Here is a 19,679-nt window from a genome sequence, read left to right as displayed (position 1 = left end):
ATTGGATAGAAAGAAAGGATGGGAGAGGAGCAGAGTATTACTTTTATTGGTCTGCTGGGTACTCAGAGTAAGAAAGAATGCTTAGTATTGTAATGTTAGAATACTTAGTCAAGAAGATGAGGTTCTTATAGATTTAGGAACAAGACAGAGAAACCACTTTCAATTCTAACCATTTTTTTTTTAAATTGTAATGACAAAGTTTCCTTGCAGGAGGGTGAAGAATGTTCAGTTATCTAAACAGGACTTCTTTTAAAATTGAGTTCTTAGAATTGAACATAGTAGCTTTTGTTGTACTGACATATTATAGGAAACATCTACTAAAATCACTCAAGAAATTCAGATGGACTATGCATGGGAAGTACAAAACAATGGAGGAGAATAGAGAAAAATCACTCTGGTAGATTGATTAGTTCACACAAATATTATGGTTGTGCTTATAGTTATTTCAGAAGCCTGATCTCAGGGTTATGTGTGGACCCAATTTGTTAAGGCAAATAACTTCTATTTCATTACAAAGATATCTTTAGCCTCTTGGATATATTCAAGCTCTGAAATGTGAACTATTGTACATACCAATTCCATTTCAAGTAAATTCACTTTCCTTTAAAAAACATGTGCTGCATGTATATATACACCATCTAAAAAAACACCATACCTACTCTAAAGTAACCTAGAATTTAGGAGCAGAAATAGACCTATATACAGAAGTATTATGACTTTATTACATTGTAGAGTAAACTCCAGGAGGAGGGTCAAAAATGTCCATGTAGCTGCCCAGGAATATCAGAGAAATCTATCTGAAAGAGGCAATGATCCAAGTCTCTAAAAAACATGTTCATATGCTATAATTGGCTCTGTTTCCTCAGATTCTACCAACCATCAATCAAAAATATTTGAAAAATATGCAACTGTACAGAACATGTACATATTTCTTTTCTTGTCACTAATCCCTAAATAACATAGTATAACAACCATTTAATATAACATTTATGTTGTATTAGTATCACAAACAACATAGAGGTGATATAAAGTATCATAGAAGGATATGAATGGTTAGATGCACATACTATATTATTTTATATAAAGAACTTATGCATTCACAGATTTTGGTAGTTTAGGATAGGGTGATTTTCTGGAATCAAGCTCCTTTGGGTACTAAGGGATTACTGTATTCAGAAGGAAGAAATTGAAAGTCTCTACATTCTAGATTAAAGAAGTAGCCTAGATAACATGGGTGTTTCCTTTAAATGACAGTCCTTTTGGAAGTCAAACTCACTCTCTTCTGCATTCCAAGCCAAAAGCATATCTTTTTATATAAATTGATGGAAAACCTAAATTGTTGATATCAAGTAGAGATGCTAGTTGTAAATCTACTGAAATTTCGTATAGCTTTCCAAGAGGAAAGGAGAAAAAATAAAATTGGCAATGTTCTGCCACAGCTTCTTGAACTTTTGTCTTCCCCATGTAATCTTCATAACCAGGAGAGGTTGTCCCATAATTCCTAGCCTGTGAAGCTAACATGAAGTCTAGAGGGCAAGTTCAAATTGAAAACACCGGACTTTGTCCATGTCAGTATAAATTTGGATTATCTGTTATAGAATGCAGTTAATATGTATTGAAATAGAGAATGTATACATTATTTGTCCCCAAAATACTACTTTTAGGCATTTAATGTGCATATAAAATATTTTAGAAATTTTTATAGTGATGGAGAATTGAAGACAATATATAATAGTAAGGGCTCATTAAGAAAAGTGTGCTGCATACATACAATACAATGCTTGACAGTCTTAGACTCTAGAGTATAAAGGTATATTTTTGACATAAAATTTTTTCATTGCATTATATCATAACAATGAAAATGCAGATTGTAAATAGCATGTAGAGAATAATATGATGGAAAAATTATGATGACATGTATGTGTTCTATATATCTATATCACATTAAAATATGTAAAAGAATTTTGGACAAAAATTAGTATAATTATGTCTATATGGTGGGATTTCAAGAGATTTTGATGTCCATTTGAGTCTTTTATGTAATTTTAAAACAACTTTTGCAATGAACATAAAACAATTTTTGCAAAATGAGTTTACAAAAAAGAATTTTAAAGCATGGTTTACTGGACGTCTTACTGAAAGTCATAGACTTTCCTTTAAGAGCAGACAACTCAAAATGAAAAGCTTTTAATTGATGTCACAATTATGTAGAAATGGAGCCAAGCAGGTCAGAGTTGATGTGAACTAATTCACATGTGAACCTTGACTGAGGCCTCATCTCTTTGGGATTTCTTACCCATCTGCTGCCTTGGCCCCAAACATCCCTCTCACTCCCTCCTAACCTTTTCTACAGTTTGTGAGTCACTCAACCTGCCCTGGTGAGATGTGGGTAAAAGGAAGTGTCAGCTTGCAGATCCTGGCCTGGTTACAAGGCTTGCAGAGGGTGGGAAGCGGGGGAAGTTGGAGCAATGGTCACATGCTTTACTTAGAACTCTGTCCAGAGTCAAATGGAAAACTAGTTCTAAAGACACTCACATAAACCAACGTGTTAATTATTTTGCCCTCTCCATCGATTGCTTGGTTTTTGTACCTAAAAATCTAGAATGATGAAGGTAAGATGCCCAGGTGAAGATGCTGAAGGCCTAGGGTCAGGTTTTAGCTGGGCTACTTAACAACATAACCATATGTTCTTATCTGTAAAAACAGGACTTACATGAATTAAAGGATGCTCACAAGTTTTCTAACTTAGACTCTGATGTTCAGCATTTATTCATGTGCCAAACTCCTGTTAACACTGGTCTAGGATCCCATGAAGGGCTAAGTCCCTGCCCTGGGGAAGCTTGAGTTCTAATGGGGTGGGGCTTGGAGGAGACAATAAACAAACAAGGAAGTGTCTGAGTGGGGAAAGGTGCAGCTATTTGTACAGGGCAGTGAGAAAGGCTTCTTAGATAAGGTCACCTTAAACAGCTATGTGAATAGAAGGAAGCACTTTTCACTTAGAAATGGATCATAAAACAAACTCATTATTTCAAGTGGTCTTTATCTAGACCTCTATTCAGATTCTCTAATTTGAGAAATGAACATAACCACATCTCATCTACATTTTGTCTTATGAGACCAGTTTATTCTTTCATACATTCATCAGTCCATTCACAGGATCAGCAGCCTTGAGGTGCTCACTGTCTTTAAATCAGTGAATGGACTGATGAATGTATGAAAGAATAAACTGGTCTCACAAGACTAAAAATGTGGATGAGACATTGTTTCAACATATAATTAAAGGATTAAAGAGATATTTTATATCTTTCCTACTAAAAAATAAAGACATTGAGTTTCTCTTTTGCCCATGATCTGTCTCAAGTACTGGAGATGTAGAAGTACAAAAGTCAGGGTACCTCACTTCAAGTAGCTCAGAATCTAGTGAGGGGACAAATAGAAAGAGGTGTTGGTGAAACAGTGTGATACACCAATGGCATGCTCCACAAAATGGAAAAGGAGCAGCTAGGCCCGGCTGGATGGTTTGGAAATCTTCCAGGAATAGCAACCCTCTGAGACTAACCCTTAAACCTTGAGGAGGGGGAGTTCACTAGTCCCAGGGAACAGGATGGGGGATATTTCTAGCAGAGACATAATTTAGGAAGGGAAGAAAAATAAGAATGTCCTAAGAGAACAGCAGAGAGCTGCCTGTTCAGAAGTGGAGGGTGTAGTGGGGCTTGCTGAGCTAGGGGCTGGAGAGGTGGAGGGAGAGTGGAAGTCTCTGAAATGGAGTTGGCAGTCTTGCTTGGGACCATTTTCTCTGGTGCTCCAGAGGAGGTGCTGGTCCCATTCAAGAAAAATGAACTTAGGTCTTTCCACTCCTCTGTTACTAAGCGTTCAAATAATTTCTATACCCAGACAGGTCTCTCTGCTGCTTCTCAGCTGGGGAGTAAATCTTAAAATCACACAGTTGTTTTTCATTTAGGTAATAAACATGTGCAGTGCCAAGACAAAACGCTGGTCCAGCTGATGTTCAAGCTGTTGTCACGTGGGAGGGAATTCTCTTTGGCAAAAACACCAAATAAGAATTTCTCTCTCTCTCTCTCTCTCTCTCTCTCTCTCTCTCTCTCTCTCTCTCTCTCCACACACACATACACACACTCCTTTTGTATCTTTTGAAAGAGTTTAGCTCTCCAGCAGCTGTTGTATGTCACAATCTACAAGTGGAAAAAGGGTGGGTTCTTTTTTTCTTTCTCCAAAAAATAATAAAGCAGCAATCCATTTCTGTCCCAGAGTTATTTCCTGCAATGAGAGCCCTTGAGATCCCTGGCAACTCCCTCTTTTCAGTTTCCTCCCTGGGCAAAGGGCTTTTCCCCAAGGGAAATGTCATTCATATAGTCGAGAATATGGGCCAGCACAGAATGCACCAGATGTTGGGCCAGAGGTTTCCTCCCTCACTCTGTCAATTGGAAGAGAAAACATATTTCCACTGAACCTTTTCCCTAGCATGTTGCTGTGAGGAGGAGTGTTGTCTGGCTGGCAGACAGAAACTCTTGTTGTCTTTTAGCTAGGTTCCAGTATGCTGCTGCCAAGTCCAAAAGCCCTTTTTCCTACAAATATATAAGTAAAATAGGCATCCTGAAGGTCAAGGCCCTTTGCTGCTTGTGGGAATCTAGAGATGACTCATAAGGCCCCATGGTCACACCTTGCTCTGAGCAATCTTCCATGATTTCCTATTCCCTGAACCCAGCAGAACTAACTGCTTCTTTTTTTTTTCCCCCCACACATTATGTTGTACTTGAGTCTGTCTTCACTATTGCGTGATGATAGAGATTTTATTTCTCAGCTTTATTATTTTGAGTCTGGTAGAATCTAAGGGTCATGTGGGTCAGGAATCTTTGTTTACTAGTGTGTCTCAAGTGCCCAGAACTGTGCCTGGAATGTAGTAGTGATATATTAATTATTTACTGGATGCACAAAGACCTTCCCATTAAAGGAAACCTACTATATGATTACTGAATGAGTAACTGCAGTTTACGAATATTCAAGAGATTGTTGAGGATTTTGGGGTGGAAATAAGACGTTTTGATTGTTTGAATGAACTGGCATTCTCCCAAGACAGGACATTTCCTCCAGAAAGTTGAATGGCTTGCATGAAGCAATAATCCTTCATTCCTGGACATTTCCAATAGTAACATTTGCCCTCCTGGACCCTGGAAGACTGACCAACTTTTCCCCAGGGGATCTGTTCTTGGTCTAACTATGTTCAGTGTGGTACAAATCATGGAGGTAGCTTCTAAGTCTCATCTTTGAGTAGATCAAAACATTCAAGTGGGTATATATGTTTTGATGATAATTTATTAGGGTCTTAAAATTCAAATTTCAGTTTAAAAATAAGGAATGCTTTAATGAGAAAGAGGCCATGGAGTTCATGGAGACTATTCTACAATTCGGGATCAAGACATGTCTGTGGTAACCTACATGATATGTATTTATTGCTTTATCAACTAATATGTGGCACCTTATTATTCCACGCTCAGTGCCCAGCTCAGCATCTGAGACATGATGGCTGCTCTCTATTTTTAGAAACAGACACTGAATTAGCAACCATGGAGGCTGATGTTAACGAAGTCTTACCCTATCATCTTTGACCTTTTTTACCATTCGGCTTCACTACTGGGGAGCTCTTCCTGGGTGCCATCTGTTGCAATAGAGATCAATCCCCTGAAAAACTGGAGAATGAAATCTTGATTAGCATAGCCTAGCTATCCAGACCATTTTTAAATTTCTCTTTAAGTTAACGTTGTTTGAACTGTATTCTGCCTTCAGGAGAAAATATAACAAGGCAAAATAGTTAAAAAACAAAACAAAACAAAACAACAACAACAAAAAAACTGCCTATAGCTCTAGGCGAAATCATGACTTCAGAAGGATTTTAGCTTATATGTTTTGACTATAAGATATTAGTGGCTCCGTGATTGCAGCTCTTAGTATAATTTTATATTGTTGAGCTGTTTATTTTTTAAAATACATTTTAGAAGAAAGTAGGCATGTCATTGATTCTCACACTGTATCAAGATGGTGAACCAAAGCTGCAACTCAAATGTAAGGCCTATCCTCGTACTCTTTTTATCAAGATGTTTCAAGTGCTTTAAAGGTTTGCAAGAATAATGAAAGAGGTCAAACACAACCTAGAAAACAGTAGGGTTGAAATGTCATTTTCTAACACTAGGAATTTGGCCTCTGAACAATATACCTAGGAATTTAATCTTATTCATTCAAGAAAGACATATTTTTTTAGTGTGTGGTATTAAATTTACAAAAGTGTGTGAACTAATGCACTCTAGAAAGCACTTAGGTCAACAAAAATGTTTGATATATAAATGATTTTGCTGATGACTGACAGCTAGCTGGAAAATCCCTCCAGCCAGAACATTCCTCAAGCGTTCTAGCCAGTCAGACTTCAATGGGGGTAATAGCTCTCAACAAGAGTTATTTAATAGCCCTTTCCTGGTTTCAAGATGAATACAGTTCAATCCCTTTTTCAGGGCTTCTCTCTATCTGTGCCTTGGGGTGCTGGTTGACATGGCTCTTTAGAGAAAATTTTTCCATTCTTCTTTCTTTTAATCCTTTCTCTATTTATTGCTTTATCAACTAATTTATGGTACAAGTATGTATTGAATTCCTGCTATGTGCCAGATCTGGTTAGAGGTGGGGAACAGGAGATACATAGATAGACATTTTATTTAGAAAGACATACAGGATCTGTCCCTGCCCAGAAACCCTACAAAAGGTGCCTTTTTGTAGATCCTTTTGATGTGTATTGTCTACAGTACACAGACTTGATCTATTGTACACACTGTCTTGCTGTCGGAGCTGGCTCTGTCTGGGGTCTGCTCCACTTCTGTGCTATGGGTGGGTCACTTATCTTCCTGAATTTCAGTTTCCTTCTCTATCTCACAAAAAAAGTAAGCTGGATGATTCCTTAAAAGACTCCTAGTTCTAAGACTTGCACTCTCTTTGGGGTTCTAGTTCATATTCCTGAGTAACTCCAGGGCTCAGCCTATATGTCTCCTTTACAGGTACTGAGAGAAGAATGAACTACTTTGTGGACTCCACTATGAGCAGCCCTGTCCCTTACCCAGCATCTCGTCCTGCAGTGGTGGTGAGTGGCGGTCCATGGTGATCCCTTCTCTGTCTCCCATCACCTACCTTGTCTATTCCCTTTCTCTTGCTTCTGGTTCCCTGACCTCTCCTCTGCAGAGAAGCCAGGGTTGGAAGCAGCTTTGAACCAGTTTGGAGGAGCTCAACTGTGAGATTAGCTACATCTTTATCAGTGTGAAAAGTAGAAATCCAAGACCTATGGACTTGCTGAAGAAGATTTTTAGTATGATTGAGTTTTAGAGAATGGGACTTAAACATGATTCAGTTAAAACTAGGTGATTCTCATAGTTCAGTTCATTTGGTGAGGATTTTTCATGTACTAATGAACCTTAAACCTATTCATAGTAAAATTTATTTTGGGCCTGAGATATAAAAGCTAAACAGCACATTTTTTTTTAAAACCCAAGGGTGCTTTACAAGTGAGCCATATTTCCAACTCTTTTTATTTTTTATTTTGAGACAGGGCCTCACTAAGTTCCTTAAGGTCTCATCTGAGCCTCCCTAGTCTCTGGGATATAGGTGTTTGCCACTAATTCTGGCTATAACAGAAGTTTTCTAACCAGAGAAATTTAAAGTGAAAATAAAATGAAACATAATAGTAAGTTTATGGGGAAAATTTCATGAATCTTAGATTAAGAGGGCTAAAAGGAACTTTAAAATAGGATTCAATTAAATTTTTTGCCCATAGGGAAGAAAACCCTTGCTCAGGCTATAGACTGATTCCTGGAAATGCTTAGATAAATTCCTTTAAAATTTACTACAGGAGAGATCCTATAATGTTGCCATTGACCAATTCCACTGTTAAAGGAAACTTTCATGTTAACATGTTAATAGATGTGACATTAACTACTCTATCTGAATTCTGCACGTCATTATACAAAGATAACCATCATCAATGTTGAATATTTTTTACACACTCTGGAAATGACAGATAAGTTTATTATTAAATCTTCCCAGTAGATTTATGGGTCTAAATAGACACCAACCAACCAGAGCTCTGTTCTGACTTTGGTCTTTATGCTCTGACTGAGGTTCTCTATAATTTTTAATGTGGTACCCTTAAGTTACAATGAGAACCTCTCACTGTAATTGTATATGAAAAGATCTGAATGGTTTGAAATTCCTTTTTGTAGTATTGATAAATAATTGCTCAAACACTATTGTATATTCAAGGGAAAAGACATTTCTTGGATAATTAGCACATCTTTCTTCACTGTTGTTCTATTATATTTTTCTTCTTTTAATGGCTTCTGTTTTCACACAAGCACTATTTACTATCCAAAAAAAATTAGAATCAGAAAAAATTTGGATCATAATTTATATCAACAATATGTGTAAACACACACACACACACACACACACACACACACACGAGGCAAGGAGTCACTGGAGTTTACTTAGTAGAAATTGCCAAGAGACCTGCAGTTTAAGGTCATGAAAAGGGTTTGGAGAAGTTGCCAGGGAAAGCTCCTCCCGCTTCTGACAGAGAGGTTATCATCTAAGGTCAGCACAAATTACACTCCATTTTTCTTAGAGATGATTTGTTAAAATAAATAATGATATTATGATTTGGGAGCAAGATGTGCCATTGACTTGGAAAAGATGATTTAAAAATTTAATTCTCTTTACTAGTATATTATAGTCAATTAAGCAATATTAATATCTTACAGGGTGTATTTGTACACAAAATTGGTATACAAATACGTACCTATTTTATTTTGGACACTGAAATGAAAAAAATTAATATAAATATATAAGTTGTAGGTATATTATTATCCCAGATGGGATATCTGGAAAGGGTAGACGATTAAAAAAAAAATTCCAGGCCAGTCAATCTAAGTGATTATTTTGAACTAAAAACTCCCATCTCCAATGGAATACAATGGGTATTTTTAATATATTTTGAATGGTTTCCATTGGTTTACAAACAAAGAATTCATCTCTCCCTTGACAAGAGTTCTATCATTTCAGCTATTCTGGAAAATTATTATTGACATGTGACATTCTTTTCATGGCACATTTCAAAGTAGCTTGGGTAAAAGCAGAAGGTTGCGTAAGAAAGTTGCTAAGTTATTGTTCCAGCACTTTCACTCATAACTTCTCTCTGGCCCTCAGTTTCTCCATCACTGGAGCTGAGTTAGGCAATTATTCAGAACCACAGAGCAAGCAAAGAAGTCTTTTAACTTTTTGTGTCTGATAAAAAAATAAATAAGTAAATAACTTTTATTAGTACAAGTTCAAGTTAATGGTAATTTCCAATATGAGGCTAGACTATAAACAGTCAAAGATTTCATAAACTGTCTGCAAAATATAACCTTTGGATGTTGGCACTAGAAATTCTGGCAACACATTTTATACCTTGAATTCCAATCTAAGATTTGGTGGAAGAATGAGCACAACATCATTAACTAAGTTGAAACCTCAGGTACCCGGTGTCTTCCCATCTCTGTCACCCCCTTGGTATCTAGAGCTCAACCCATGGAACTTAGTCCAATAATCCAAGTCCTCCTGCCTGGTGCCACAGTCTCTATTGAGTTAGACTGAGCCACTGAGAAAAGAAACTTTGTCCCAGGAATGGTAAGTTTGAGGGGCAAAGGAAAACTATGAGAGCCACTGGGGTTTCCAACATGGGACAATTTTACTCTCCCAAACAAGGGATGTGTTTGGTAGTCAATAATTGGGAAATGCTACTGTCATCTAGTTGACAGGGACTAAACTTCCCACAATACAGAATACAGGCTCTTAAGACAAAGACTTAACCAGCTGTGGAGTTGATTGTGCTGAATTTAAGAAACCATGGTCCAAAGTAGCCACAGAGCAGCTTCAACTTGAAAGGCAGAATGGTGCTCTGTGCGCAGATTGGTTTGAGAAGGTCTTGGTTCCTTGTAAATTATTGCTTTAGGAAGGAAAATCTAAAAAAAGAAAAGGAGAGAATGTGCTTCTATTCTTAGGGACTCTATTTAGCACACTGCTTTAGTTGACCAAGAAACAATCATGTAATGTAGGATACAAATATTTTCTACCCAAAAGACTGCCAAGTCTCAGATTCCTGATTTTTAAATCAGAGGTCACATTAGCATTATTTATTTACCTTACTGGAAGAATGCTTAAAATAATCAAGCCACAGTTGTTAAAATCAATGCCACTGCCAGGTTAAAAACCATTTCACGCAGAACTCACATTCTCTTTCTCAGGGTCAGTTTGTCAAAGCAGGACACGTGTTTTCCCGCTTGTAAGATCAGCACCTCAAGCAGACTGTAATGATGTCACAGCCAAGGAGGTAGAGAGACAGCACTTTTGGAAGTTGTCTGGCCTTTGTGTGGGCGGGGTGCTGTTTCCAGGTACTTATATGGGTTGTGTGTCAGGGACCCTTTCATCCAAGGGGAGGAAGTGCTCCTTCCTGTTATGTTACCCCTACTAGCCCTTCCTGGCCCTGGAAGTCCCTCCAGCACTGGCTCACTGGCCCTCTCATGCGTCATCCTTTTTTTTCATGCCATGATGCTGGCCAGCTCAGGGAGGACAGGCATAACAGGATTGGGCTGCTCCTACTTTGGATTAAACATGTCCCAGGCCTTGGCGACCTCACCAGCAAGGAGGATGTGTGGAGGTGGTCCTCAGAGAATAGTGACCCTTGGGCCATACAGATATTAGGAAGCACCTTGAACTATTTAAAGGAAAGGTATAGTCACTGCCCACTCACCTCCTCTCAGAGCTTTGGATTTTGAGGGGTATACCAATTTTCCCCTGGGAAAGAGTCGCTGCCCAAGTTGGTTGACCACACGAAAGGCACTGATGTCCAAAAGGTCCAACAAATACTCCAAAATGCCAGAATTTCCTAGGATAAGTCTCTGGGTTTAGAGACTTATCCTAGGAAATTACATCCCTGGTACTTTGAGAGTAGTGTAACTGCATTGAAACTAACCACTTGTTTTGCTTTCTCTAGATCAAATATACTTTTCTTATAAATATGGTACCTAAATTTTCCAAATGAAAATAAAGACTCAGAAACTGTCCAACAAAAGACCTTTTTTTAAATATAACTTGTGAATTTATTTTGTGAAGAACTTCATAGTTGCATAAATTGGATCATTTATTGGATACTTAATTATTCTTGTTGTACAGAATAGTGATGTGAAACCAGGGCTGTTCTAGACATATGATAAATGGACAAGGTGGTGGGAAAATGCTAGAGTGCATGCTGGATGTAAGCTTGGGAGGGACATGAGGGGGCTGTCAGCCATTGGCTAGCTCTGGGCATTTGCTGTATCCTTTCTGTGCAGTGCCAGTGGAACTTGGACCAACAGGTCAGCTGAATCTCAAGTTGGTACCAGCAAAGGTGAGAAGAACCCAGTCATGGGGCTTAGCTAAGTAAAAACGAAGTCCAAAGTATGCCCTCAGACATAAGCTCTCTGAGGCCCAGGGGTTTTTTGAAATTAACTATGGATCTTGCCAATCTCTCTATGATTTGAACAGATCCTTCTTTATACATTTTTTCCCTTCTATAACTGATTGACTAGTTCATATACATAATACTATTTTTACCTTCAGACACTCTGGTGAAGAAGAAGGGGACCCATCTCACTTCTGTCTATTTTATACCAGATATTAGATGAAACCTTTAGTCTTAGACCCAGTAGCCACTGAATGCAACTGCTTAGTTTATTTTCTGCTGCTATGAGAGAATACTTGAGACTGAGTAATGTATAAAGAAGATACATATATTTGACTCATGTTCTGGAGACTGGGAAGCCCTAACATCATGAGACTGCATTGAGTGAGGGTTTTATGCTGAATGGTAATGTGGTGAAAGGTATTACATGGCCAGAGAATGTATCAGAGGGTGCGAGAGCAAGAGAGAAAGAAAAGGAAGGGGAAAAGAATTCATCATTTTTATCAGGAACCTAACTCTGCAATAATGGCATTAATTCATTCATGGGGGCAGTGTCCTCAGTATCTAGCCACCTTTAATTGTCCTACCTCATTGTCCATCATGATGGCAATTAAATTTCAACACAAGTTTTGGAGGAGTCAGTCAAATAATAGAGTGTTAGAAAACTATAGGTAAAGACATTTGGGCCTTAGATTCAGAAAGACCTGGGTTAAATTCTGGTCTTTTATCCTTAGCCACATAACCTGTACAACATACTTAATCTCACTGAACCTCAGTGTTCTCATCTACAAAATTGGCAGAGTATGACTTATCACAGAAGATCTCTGTTATGCTTAAGTGAGAAATTCTTGTTAAGTACCTCTACAAAGATGAACTCAGTTTACTCTCTTTTCTTTTTATTCATTGTGTCTTCTCTCTTTATTCTGGACTTCTGGGTTGTGTTAGATGGGTAGTTGGGTGAAAAAACTGAAATGATTTCCACCTGTTGTTCATACAAGGGTGTGGCCACAGCAAGATGGGGCTCCTGGGGTAAAGATGGAGACATTCTTATTGGGAAACCTTGTTTCATCATTACCCTGCATGAGAAACAACACTCTTGCCACCAGATCAAAGCTCTCTTGTCATAGGCTGGTGGTTTATAGTCCATTGTGTAAACAGACCTGGTTCTTTTATCCTGAGTAATTGGAGTTTAATTGGACCTTTTTGGGAAGCAAGTCCCTTTCTACCAGTGGCACACTCTTCACCCCACTCTGCAGGCCTCAGGATTCAAGCCTTGGGTGTGTTCACAGGCAAATCACTGTGCAGCCTCATGTCTTTTGTGTAGTAATTGAGCATGCTAACCATGAAACTTAGAGTAGATGCCTTTTCCTTATCTTAAGGGAATCCTGGAGAGTAATAGATAAGGTATTTGGGATTAAAAAAGAAATTTAGAATCTAAGTGGAAACCAGAAAAGTTTTTTTTTTTTTTCCTTGTTGCTCGGGATGGAGATAGTTCTATCCCTGGAGAGATTGTTGAAGCATAATGTTTAGGGAAGTTATTTATACTTGTAAGTCTTAGTGTTAGAGAAATTGAAGAAAAAAGAGTAATTATAAATATTATTTTTCTAGCATTTTAGAAAATGAGCCTTTCCTAAGCTACTTGATTTAATGAGCACAAGCCAGAAAATTTTAGAGTCAAGCCATAACTTGAAGACCATGTCACCATATCTGGAAATTAAGGTCTGTAGAGGTCAAATGAATGGCCCAGGTTTATAAAGCTGGCAAGGAATAGAGTATTATCCAAATTTCCTGGCTATTGGCTTAGAATGCTCTTGTATTAGTCCATTTGCATTGCTACAGCAAAATACCTAAGACTAATTTATAAAGAATAGAATATCATTGCTCTTAGTTCTGAGACTGGGAAGACCAAGATCAAGGCTCTAGTAGGTTCTAGGTCTGGTGAGGGGCCCAGTCTCTTCTGCTAACATAGTGCCTTGTTCTACGTCCTCCAGAAGGAACTAATGCTGTGTCTTCACAGGGCAGAAGGGATGAAAGGGACTGAACCCTAACCCAATACTTCAAGCACTTTTATCAGGGTCCTAATCCCTCCTGAGCTTCCATTCTCACGACTTAACTCCTAGAGATCCTACCTTTTAACACCATAACATTGGTGATTAAGTTTCAACATCTGGGTTATAGGGAACACATTCAGACCATAGCAACACTGCACTGCTGAATTTATCTTATTCATTTCCATTTAGGTGTTTGGTAATATGTAAGAACATATAGCCAGCTTTCATTCATGCATTATATACCTTTTTTATGAAACACTGACCTTTCTTGAATTGGAAACAGTCAAAACGTCTCTTTATAGACCACTGAGCAAATAAGAATATTGGCTAGTCTTTTAGCCATGCAAATTCTCCCAGTCTCATCCTATCACAGGGTTCTGAGTCAACTTCATTGTCCATCATCACACTACAGGATGCCTAAGGATGTCACCCTAGGATCCCATTGGGAGTCTGAAGGCTTCACGATAAGTGAGTGGCAACTCAGAGATCTGCACAGCTCAAAGTTGATAAAGAATACACAGGTTACCAAGACCTCTCAGCAAGAGAGTACAAACACCAGGCACTTGGGCTGTGGACTGAGTCAAGAGGTCCTTTCCATCTGCCATCCCTACTGGGCCTCTTGGCCACATCTCAGCCAGTGTCTGCTGTGAGTGGAGGCCCTTATGCTCTCGGGTTCATGTGAAGGGTTGGTTGCAGTAGAGATGTTGGATGCATCTCCACCACCTTGCTGTGCTGGCCAGGTGGTCCATATGGCAGCCCAGTACAGCTTTATGCTAAGAACACAACTAGGTATTCTCTTTGCTGCAGCCCTCTCTCTGGGCTTCCGAGTTTTTTTTCTCAGAAGAAAACCTACAGTGTGTCAGGCCTGCCCTTTCACCAAGGCCCTAGCATATCACTCTTTTGTTTTGAAAAGAATTTCCTGGCCTTGAATCTAAAATTAAATTGCCCTTTGAGAGTTTCCTATTTTGTCTGTTCCTGCCTCTCTTGGTGGCTGCACCACCCTCCTCTCTCTCCTCTGTGATAGGCATCCTCAGGAGAACTGGGGAAGATTTCTGCTTTGCCTCCTTCTCTTCTCCCTCTCAAGGGGCCCAAGGTGTACCTCTGTGACCCAGCATTCTTCTGAGGCCAAATGCATCTGATCCAAATTCCTTCTTCCATCACCAAAACAGCTATATCTGTATTGTGTTTGACAATCAGTGGAAGGAGGTGCTGCCTCACAGAGCATCTTCTAAGGATGAGGAAGTCCGGACTTAATTAGAAGTCTGTGGGGTTGTTAGGCCCAGTGTCAAGGGGTGACTGAATGCAATGCAGTGAATATTTTTAAGTGGAGAAAGGCCCACTGTGTTGTGCAATGTTTCATAGTCTCTACAATGTAAGAGCCCCTATCGCTTCCTGAACTTCACTCTTCTTTCAAAACATGGGGAATGTGGTGATAAAACAGTGTTTAATCAGAATTTTTGAAGATAAACGATGTAAAGGCTTTATGATACATTTTAAGGGACATAGTTTGCCATGAATCCACATGATGACTTTGACAGCTTTCGGTTGCATTGGCTTTCCCACCCTGATGTAGCTGTTGATCTGATAAAGGTTGTCAGTCACAAGGTCAGCAGAAAGAATGTGAATGGATCAGCAAAATGGAGCCTTAGAGTTGGCAAGAAACTTGCAGACCATAGGGGTCAACCTCCTCAGGAAGCAAAAGCTTAGGGAGGTTAAGTGATGGGCCAGAGGTTAGGCAGCCCCTTGGTGGTAGAGCAGGACTTGAACCCAAGCTTTCTGATTTATAATTTTCTGTCTCTCTGCTAGAGTGAATGAGCATCAACAGCATTCCTCAGAAATAATACACAGCTAACCCTGCAGATGTTAAATCAGTGTCCATGCACCCAGTGTTACTCAGTATCCCTCCAGGTTTAGAATGGCTTTAAAAAGCAGCAGCAGCCAGAAGCATTCATTGTGTCTCTACATTTATGACCTAAGGCTAAGCCCTAGGATTCTGGAGGCAACCAAAGGAAAGACAGGATTTATGCATAGGCATGTACAGAAGGTGAATGAGCAGGGAGTTAATAGGTGAACACCTGGATGCTGAAGGCTGCTTGGCTAAAGCCAAAACTAGCTGGAAAAATAGCTCATACACACTCTCACCGACACACGGACTCCATATGTTTGAGATTTGGTGTCATAAAAGTATTCCCCTGTTCCCTCTTTTCCAACTTTGTGGGACTTGGGGGACAGAGAAAAGGAAGACTACAAACAAATGGAAGGGTTTTGAGATGTGACAAGGCTGGAGGGGGGAGGGGAAGAGGTGACTCTAGAGACAGAACTGCAAGTGCCGGAGAAGGGAGGGTGGACTGGGAAAAGACCAGTTCCTGAGCCATGGAGTTAGGGGGAGGCCACAGACAGAGGAGCCCTTCGCAGCAGGGAGAGTGGACATGGTCAGGCGAGGAGGTAGCTGTTGGAACTGGTGTGCCCTTGAAGTGGAGCAGGGACAGGACATGTCCTCGTCCTAGTGGTTTCCAGACTTCCAGAGCTTCATTTCGCTGGTTTCCAGGACCAGGTGGTGTAGTATTTAAGCTGTGGGCTCACAACCTCTGGTAACATTTTCATTTGAGAGAAAGAAAAGGAGAGCTGCGTTGTTCCCTGGGAAGCTCATCACCATGTGCTGATGGAGCAGGGCAGAGACGGACTTTCCTTGATGCCAAGGGGCCCCATTGCTCCATGGCTACCTGATGAAGGCTCAGTCACAGGGAATCACAAGATCAGCACTCTTAAAGTAAACTGTTCTTAAGCCATGCAGTGTCACGTAGAACAGGGAGAAGAAAAGACAGTCTGAAATCAGACTAGGGTGAGAATTTACCTCCTTTACTTTGTCAGCTGCATAGCCTCTAAATATTTAATTTGCCCTCTTTAAGGTGAGAATACAGCCTGGCTACCCACCTTTTCTTAGTGGTGACTTGCTAGCCAGCTCTGGTGCTTAAATTCTGCTCTTCACTTCTACCTCTCCATGCACTTACTTCCCCCCCACCATGTCTTCCCTTTGTACATCTTTGTTGGTTTATGTCCCCTCATTTCTCCTAACTGTAGGCTTATTTACAGCCCATTTTTATTCCTTTCACTTTTTATCTGTCATTTTCCTTGACTGTATGCTCTCACTGGTTCTTTAGGCTGAGAGATCTAACTTTTCTCTTTCCTGTCTTCTATCATGCATCCACTTTAGGGACCATGACACCAACCTGCTCTGCCATCCCATGGTCTAACCAGACCACAGCTGTCATTGTCCTTCACTCTCCTTATTTGTATCACTTGAACTCACCACTTTCACTGTTATAAAAACAAGTGATCTAAGTGGTTCTTGGATTTTTTTTTCCCTTTTCCTTCATCTCCTATATCTGATCTGTCATAAAATCATGTAGATTTTTCCTTTCTTGTTTTCACTTCATGTCTACACTCTTCACTCTAATCCAATTGTTTCTTCAGAACTGGACTAGATGGGTGCGGGGAGTGTGTGTGTGTGTGTGTGTGTGTGTGTGTGTGTGTCCCAAAACTCAGTAGTCAAGCTGAATAATATCTTCATGCAATAACATCTTTGTGAATTTTAAGATATGAATAATATCTTAAAAATATAAAAATATTTTAAAGAATCAGAGTTAATGCAAAAATCATTAAGAGGAAAAACAAAATAAAACAAACTGAAGTCTGAACGAGCATTACTGATTTATCCCTCTGCTTGGCCCTCCTGTGGCTTGCCAGGGCTCTCCACTCTATCAGCCTTCTCTTCTCCTCTCCTGCCCCTGTCCAACTCATCTTACTCTGCATCATCAGCCGAGTCTTTCTAGAATGTTGATTCACCACGTCACATAAAAAAACCTCCAGTGGTTTTCTGCTAAGGCCAGATTCCTGTCTGGTATTCAGAACTTAACCCTGTACATTTAGCTCTAATTCTTACTATTTACCAATAATTTGAATCATCTTTGCTCCCCAAGAGCATGCCTCTCCCTCATACTTGTTACCACCAAATAAAACAGTCTTCACCTTTCTCTTACATTCTCTTTGAATCTTACTTAGTCTTTCTTATGTAGTTGTGTGTGTGTGTGTGTGTGTGTGTATATTTATTTTTAGGTATGCCATCTTCTTGTTCTTTTGTTCTCTTGGTCCTTCACCAAATGTTCAAGGTCAAATCTCAATCTATTTCACAATTCTTACCTTAGTCTGCTTCCTCCAGGAAGCCTACCTTGCTATTATTCCCCTCCCCTACACATTGGCTTTTAATCTTTTTATACCCCCTCACTGTAACTTCCTGTTTACTTGTGTGTGTACTTTTAAGGTCATGGTTCAACTTTTGCTCATATTGTATTCTTAGCATCTTACTTAACACTTGACATAGACTAGGTACACCATTCATATTAGTTCCATGAATGTACATTATCACAATTCATCAAGTATCTATTATAGAAAAGTAACTATCATTTTTCTAAAGTAAACTGTTCTTTGAGCCATGTAGAGGAACACACCATCTGAAATCAAACTGATTAGGGTTAGAATTTTATCTCCATTATTTTATCAGTCACATGGCCTTTGGAAGTTTATTTGCCCTCTTAAATCTCAACAGAAAGTTGCTCTTATGTAAATTGGAGATGAAAATACTAATCTTGCAAGAAGTGACCATGTCTGCATGATGCTTAGCATGACAGCTGGCACCCACAGGTGTGTGATGTGTGTTAGTTCCTTTGAACAATCACCTGTGGAATGAACAAGCGAGAAACTGTCAGATGGTTTTCTCAAAACGGTTAAAGAGATTGGGTGTGTTGCTTGCATCTCATCAACTTATATCCATCCACTTGCAACCAAGAAAGGAAGGTACCAAAAAGAAATTAGCTGGGCAGAAACTTTTTTTAGGTGCTGCCCTTTAAAGCAACGAGGTGGGGTCTGTGCTACACAGATTTCTGACGTGCTAGTACTCTGCTTCTCTTCAACTGAGATAGTTTCATAATGACTTGGAACTGGTGATGTGGTTCTCTTGAGTAAAAATGTCATTTTCATACTCTATGCAATAGTTATTAAGTCAGTTCATGAAATGTCTAATAAACAGGCAGCTGTCGCCATAACAGAACCATAAAAGGCTTCTCAGGAGAGTCCACCAACAAAGATGCTCAGGGTTTATAATAGATTTGAATATTATTGCCTTCTGATTCATAGAAATGGGGTCCTCTGGCTCCACTGAGGATAATAACAGAGGAAGTATGTCTTAAATACAGAGTTTTATTTATAAAATAAATTGAACTATTCCTTTTGACAAAGAACTCATTTGTGGGCAGAAAAGGCTCTATTAAAAAAAAAAAGTCAGCCACATAAAATCAAGCTGATACCATGCAAGGTTGTCACTCAAAAGTTGTAAGTTGCCTTACAATAAACCTACACTGGCATCATCTAGATTGGGGATGATTATTATTTTATACCCCATCTACGGACTTATTGTTCTCCCTTTCCTCTCTCCTTGGCACATTGGGCTGAGCTCATTTTCCATCAACATCTCTTTACCTATTCCACCTTGCTTTTAGTGGCATTCATATAGCTGGGAAATCCCCAACTTTAAAATCTGAATCCCAGTGCTTCTCAGTTATTCATCACCCTAGCAGAGGCTCTAACAAGCCACCTGTTACCTGCTTACAAGGATTCGACTTGTACTACCTGCTATCCTCTTACAAAGATGCTAATTATACTACTCACTATCACCTTATAGAAATCCTACTTAATAATATCACTTCCATTTATAAGGACCTTACTTATACAGCCACTGTTATCTTACAAGTTTACCTAAAGCACAAGTATCTTGCGCTTTAGGTAAACTGTTCAAACAGTGTCTCAAAAGAACACAGATGTGGATAATTTAGGGTACTCCTCATACCATTTAAAATCAAATTTCCTCCCTTGAAGTCCTGTTTCTAAACTCTGATACTTAATGTTGAATTTTGAGAGAGGATCTGAAAGAATAAGAAAAAATGGAGCTAGATATCAAAAGCACATAGCTTGGTTGAAAAAGTGCAGGAAATGTGTTTTAAATTGTTTCAGTTAATAAATGTTGTGAAGGATTTGCTTATTGT

The 19,679-nt window shown here is 39.2% G+C and overlaps 1 protein-coding gene across 2 annotated transcripts in view; it reads left to right on the top strand.

The window, feature by feature from the left end:
* Ets1 (ETS proto-oncogene 1, transcription factor) overlaps positions 1 to 19,679 on the top strand; it is a 131,875-nt gene that overhangs the window by 9,091 nt on the left and 103,105 nt on the right. For both annotated transcript variants that reach the window (XM_048796115.1, XM_048796112.1), the window contains exon 2: positions 7,059 to 7,141. In XM_048796115.1, coding sequence (XP_048652072.1) covers positions 7,073 to 7,141 — 69 coding nt within the window. In that variant the 5' untranslated portion in view covers positions 7,059 to 7,072. The remainder of the gene's footprint in view (positions 1 to 7,058; positions 7,142 to 19,679) is intronic.

This window comes from Marmota marmota, unplaced genomic scaffold (assembly GCF_001458135.2).
Source record: "Marmota marmota marmota unplaced genomic scaffold, marMar, whole genome shotgun sequence".
NCBI lineage: Eukaryota > Metazoa > Chordata > Mammalia > Rodentia > Sciuridae > Marmota > Marmota marmota.
The sequence above is the reverse complement of the archived record's forward strand: the minus strand, read 5'-3'. Positions and strand labels throughout refer to the sequence as shown.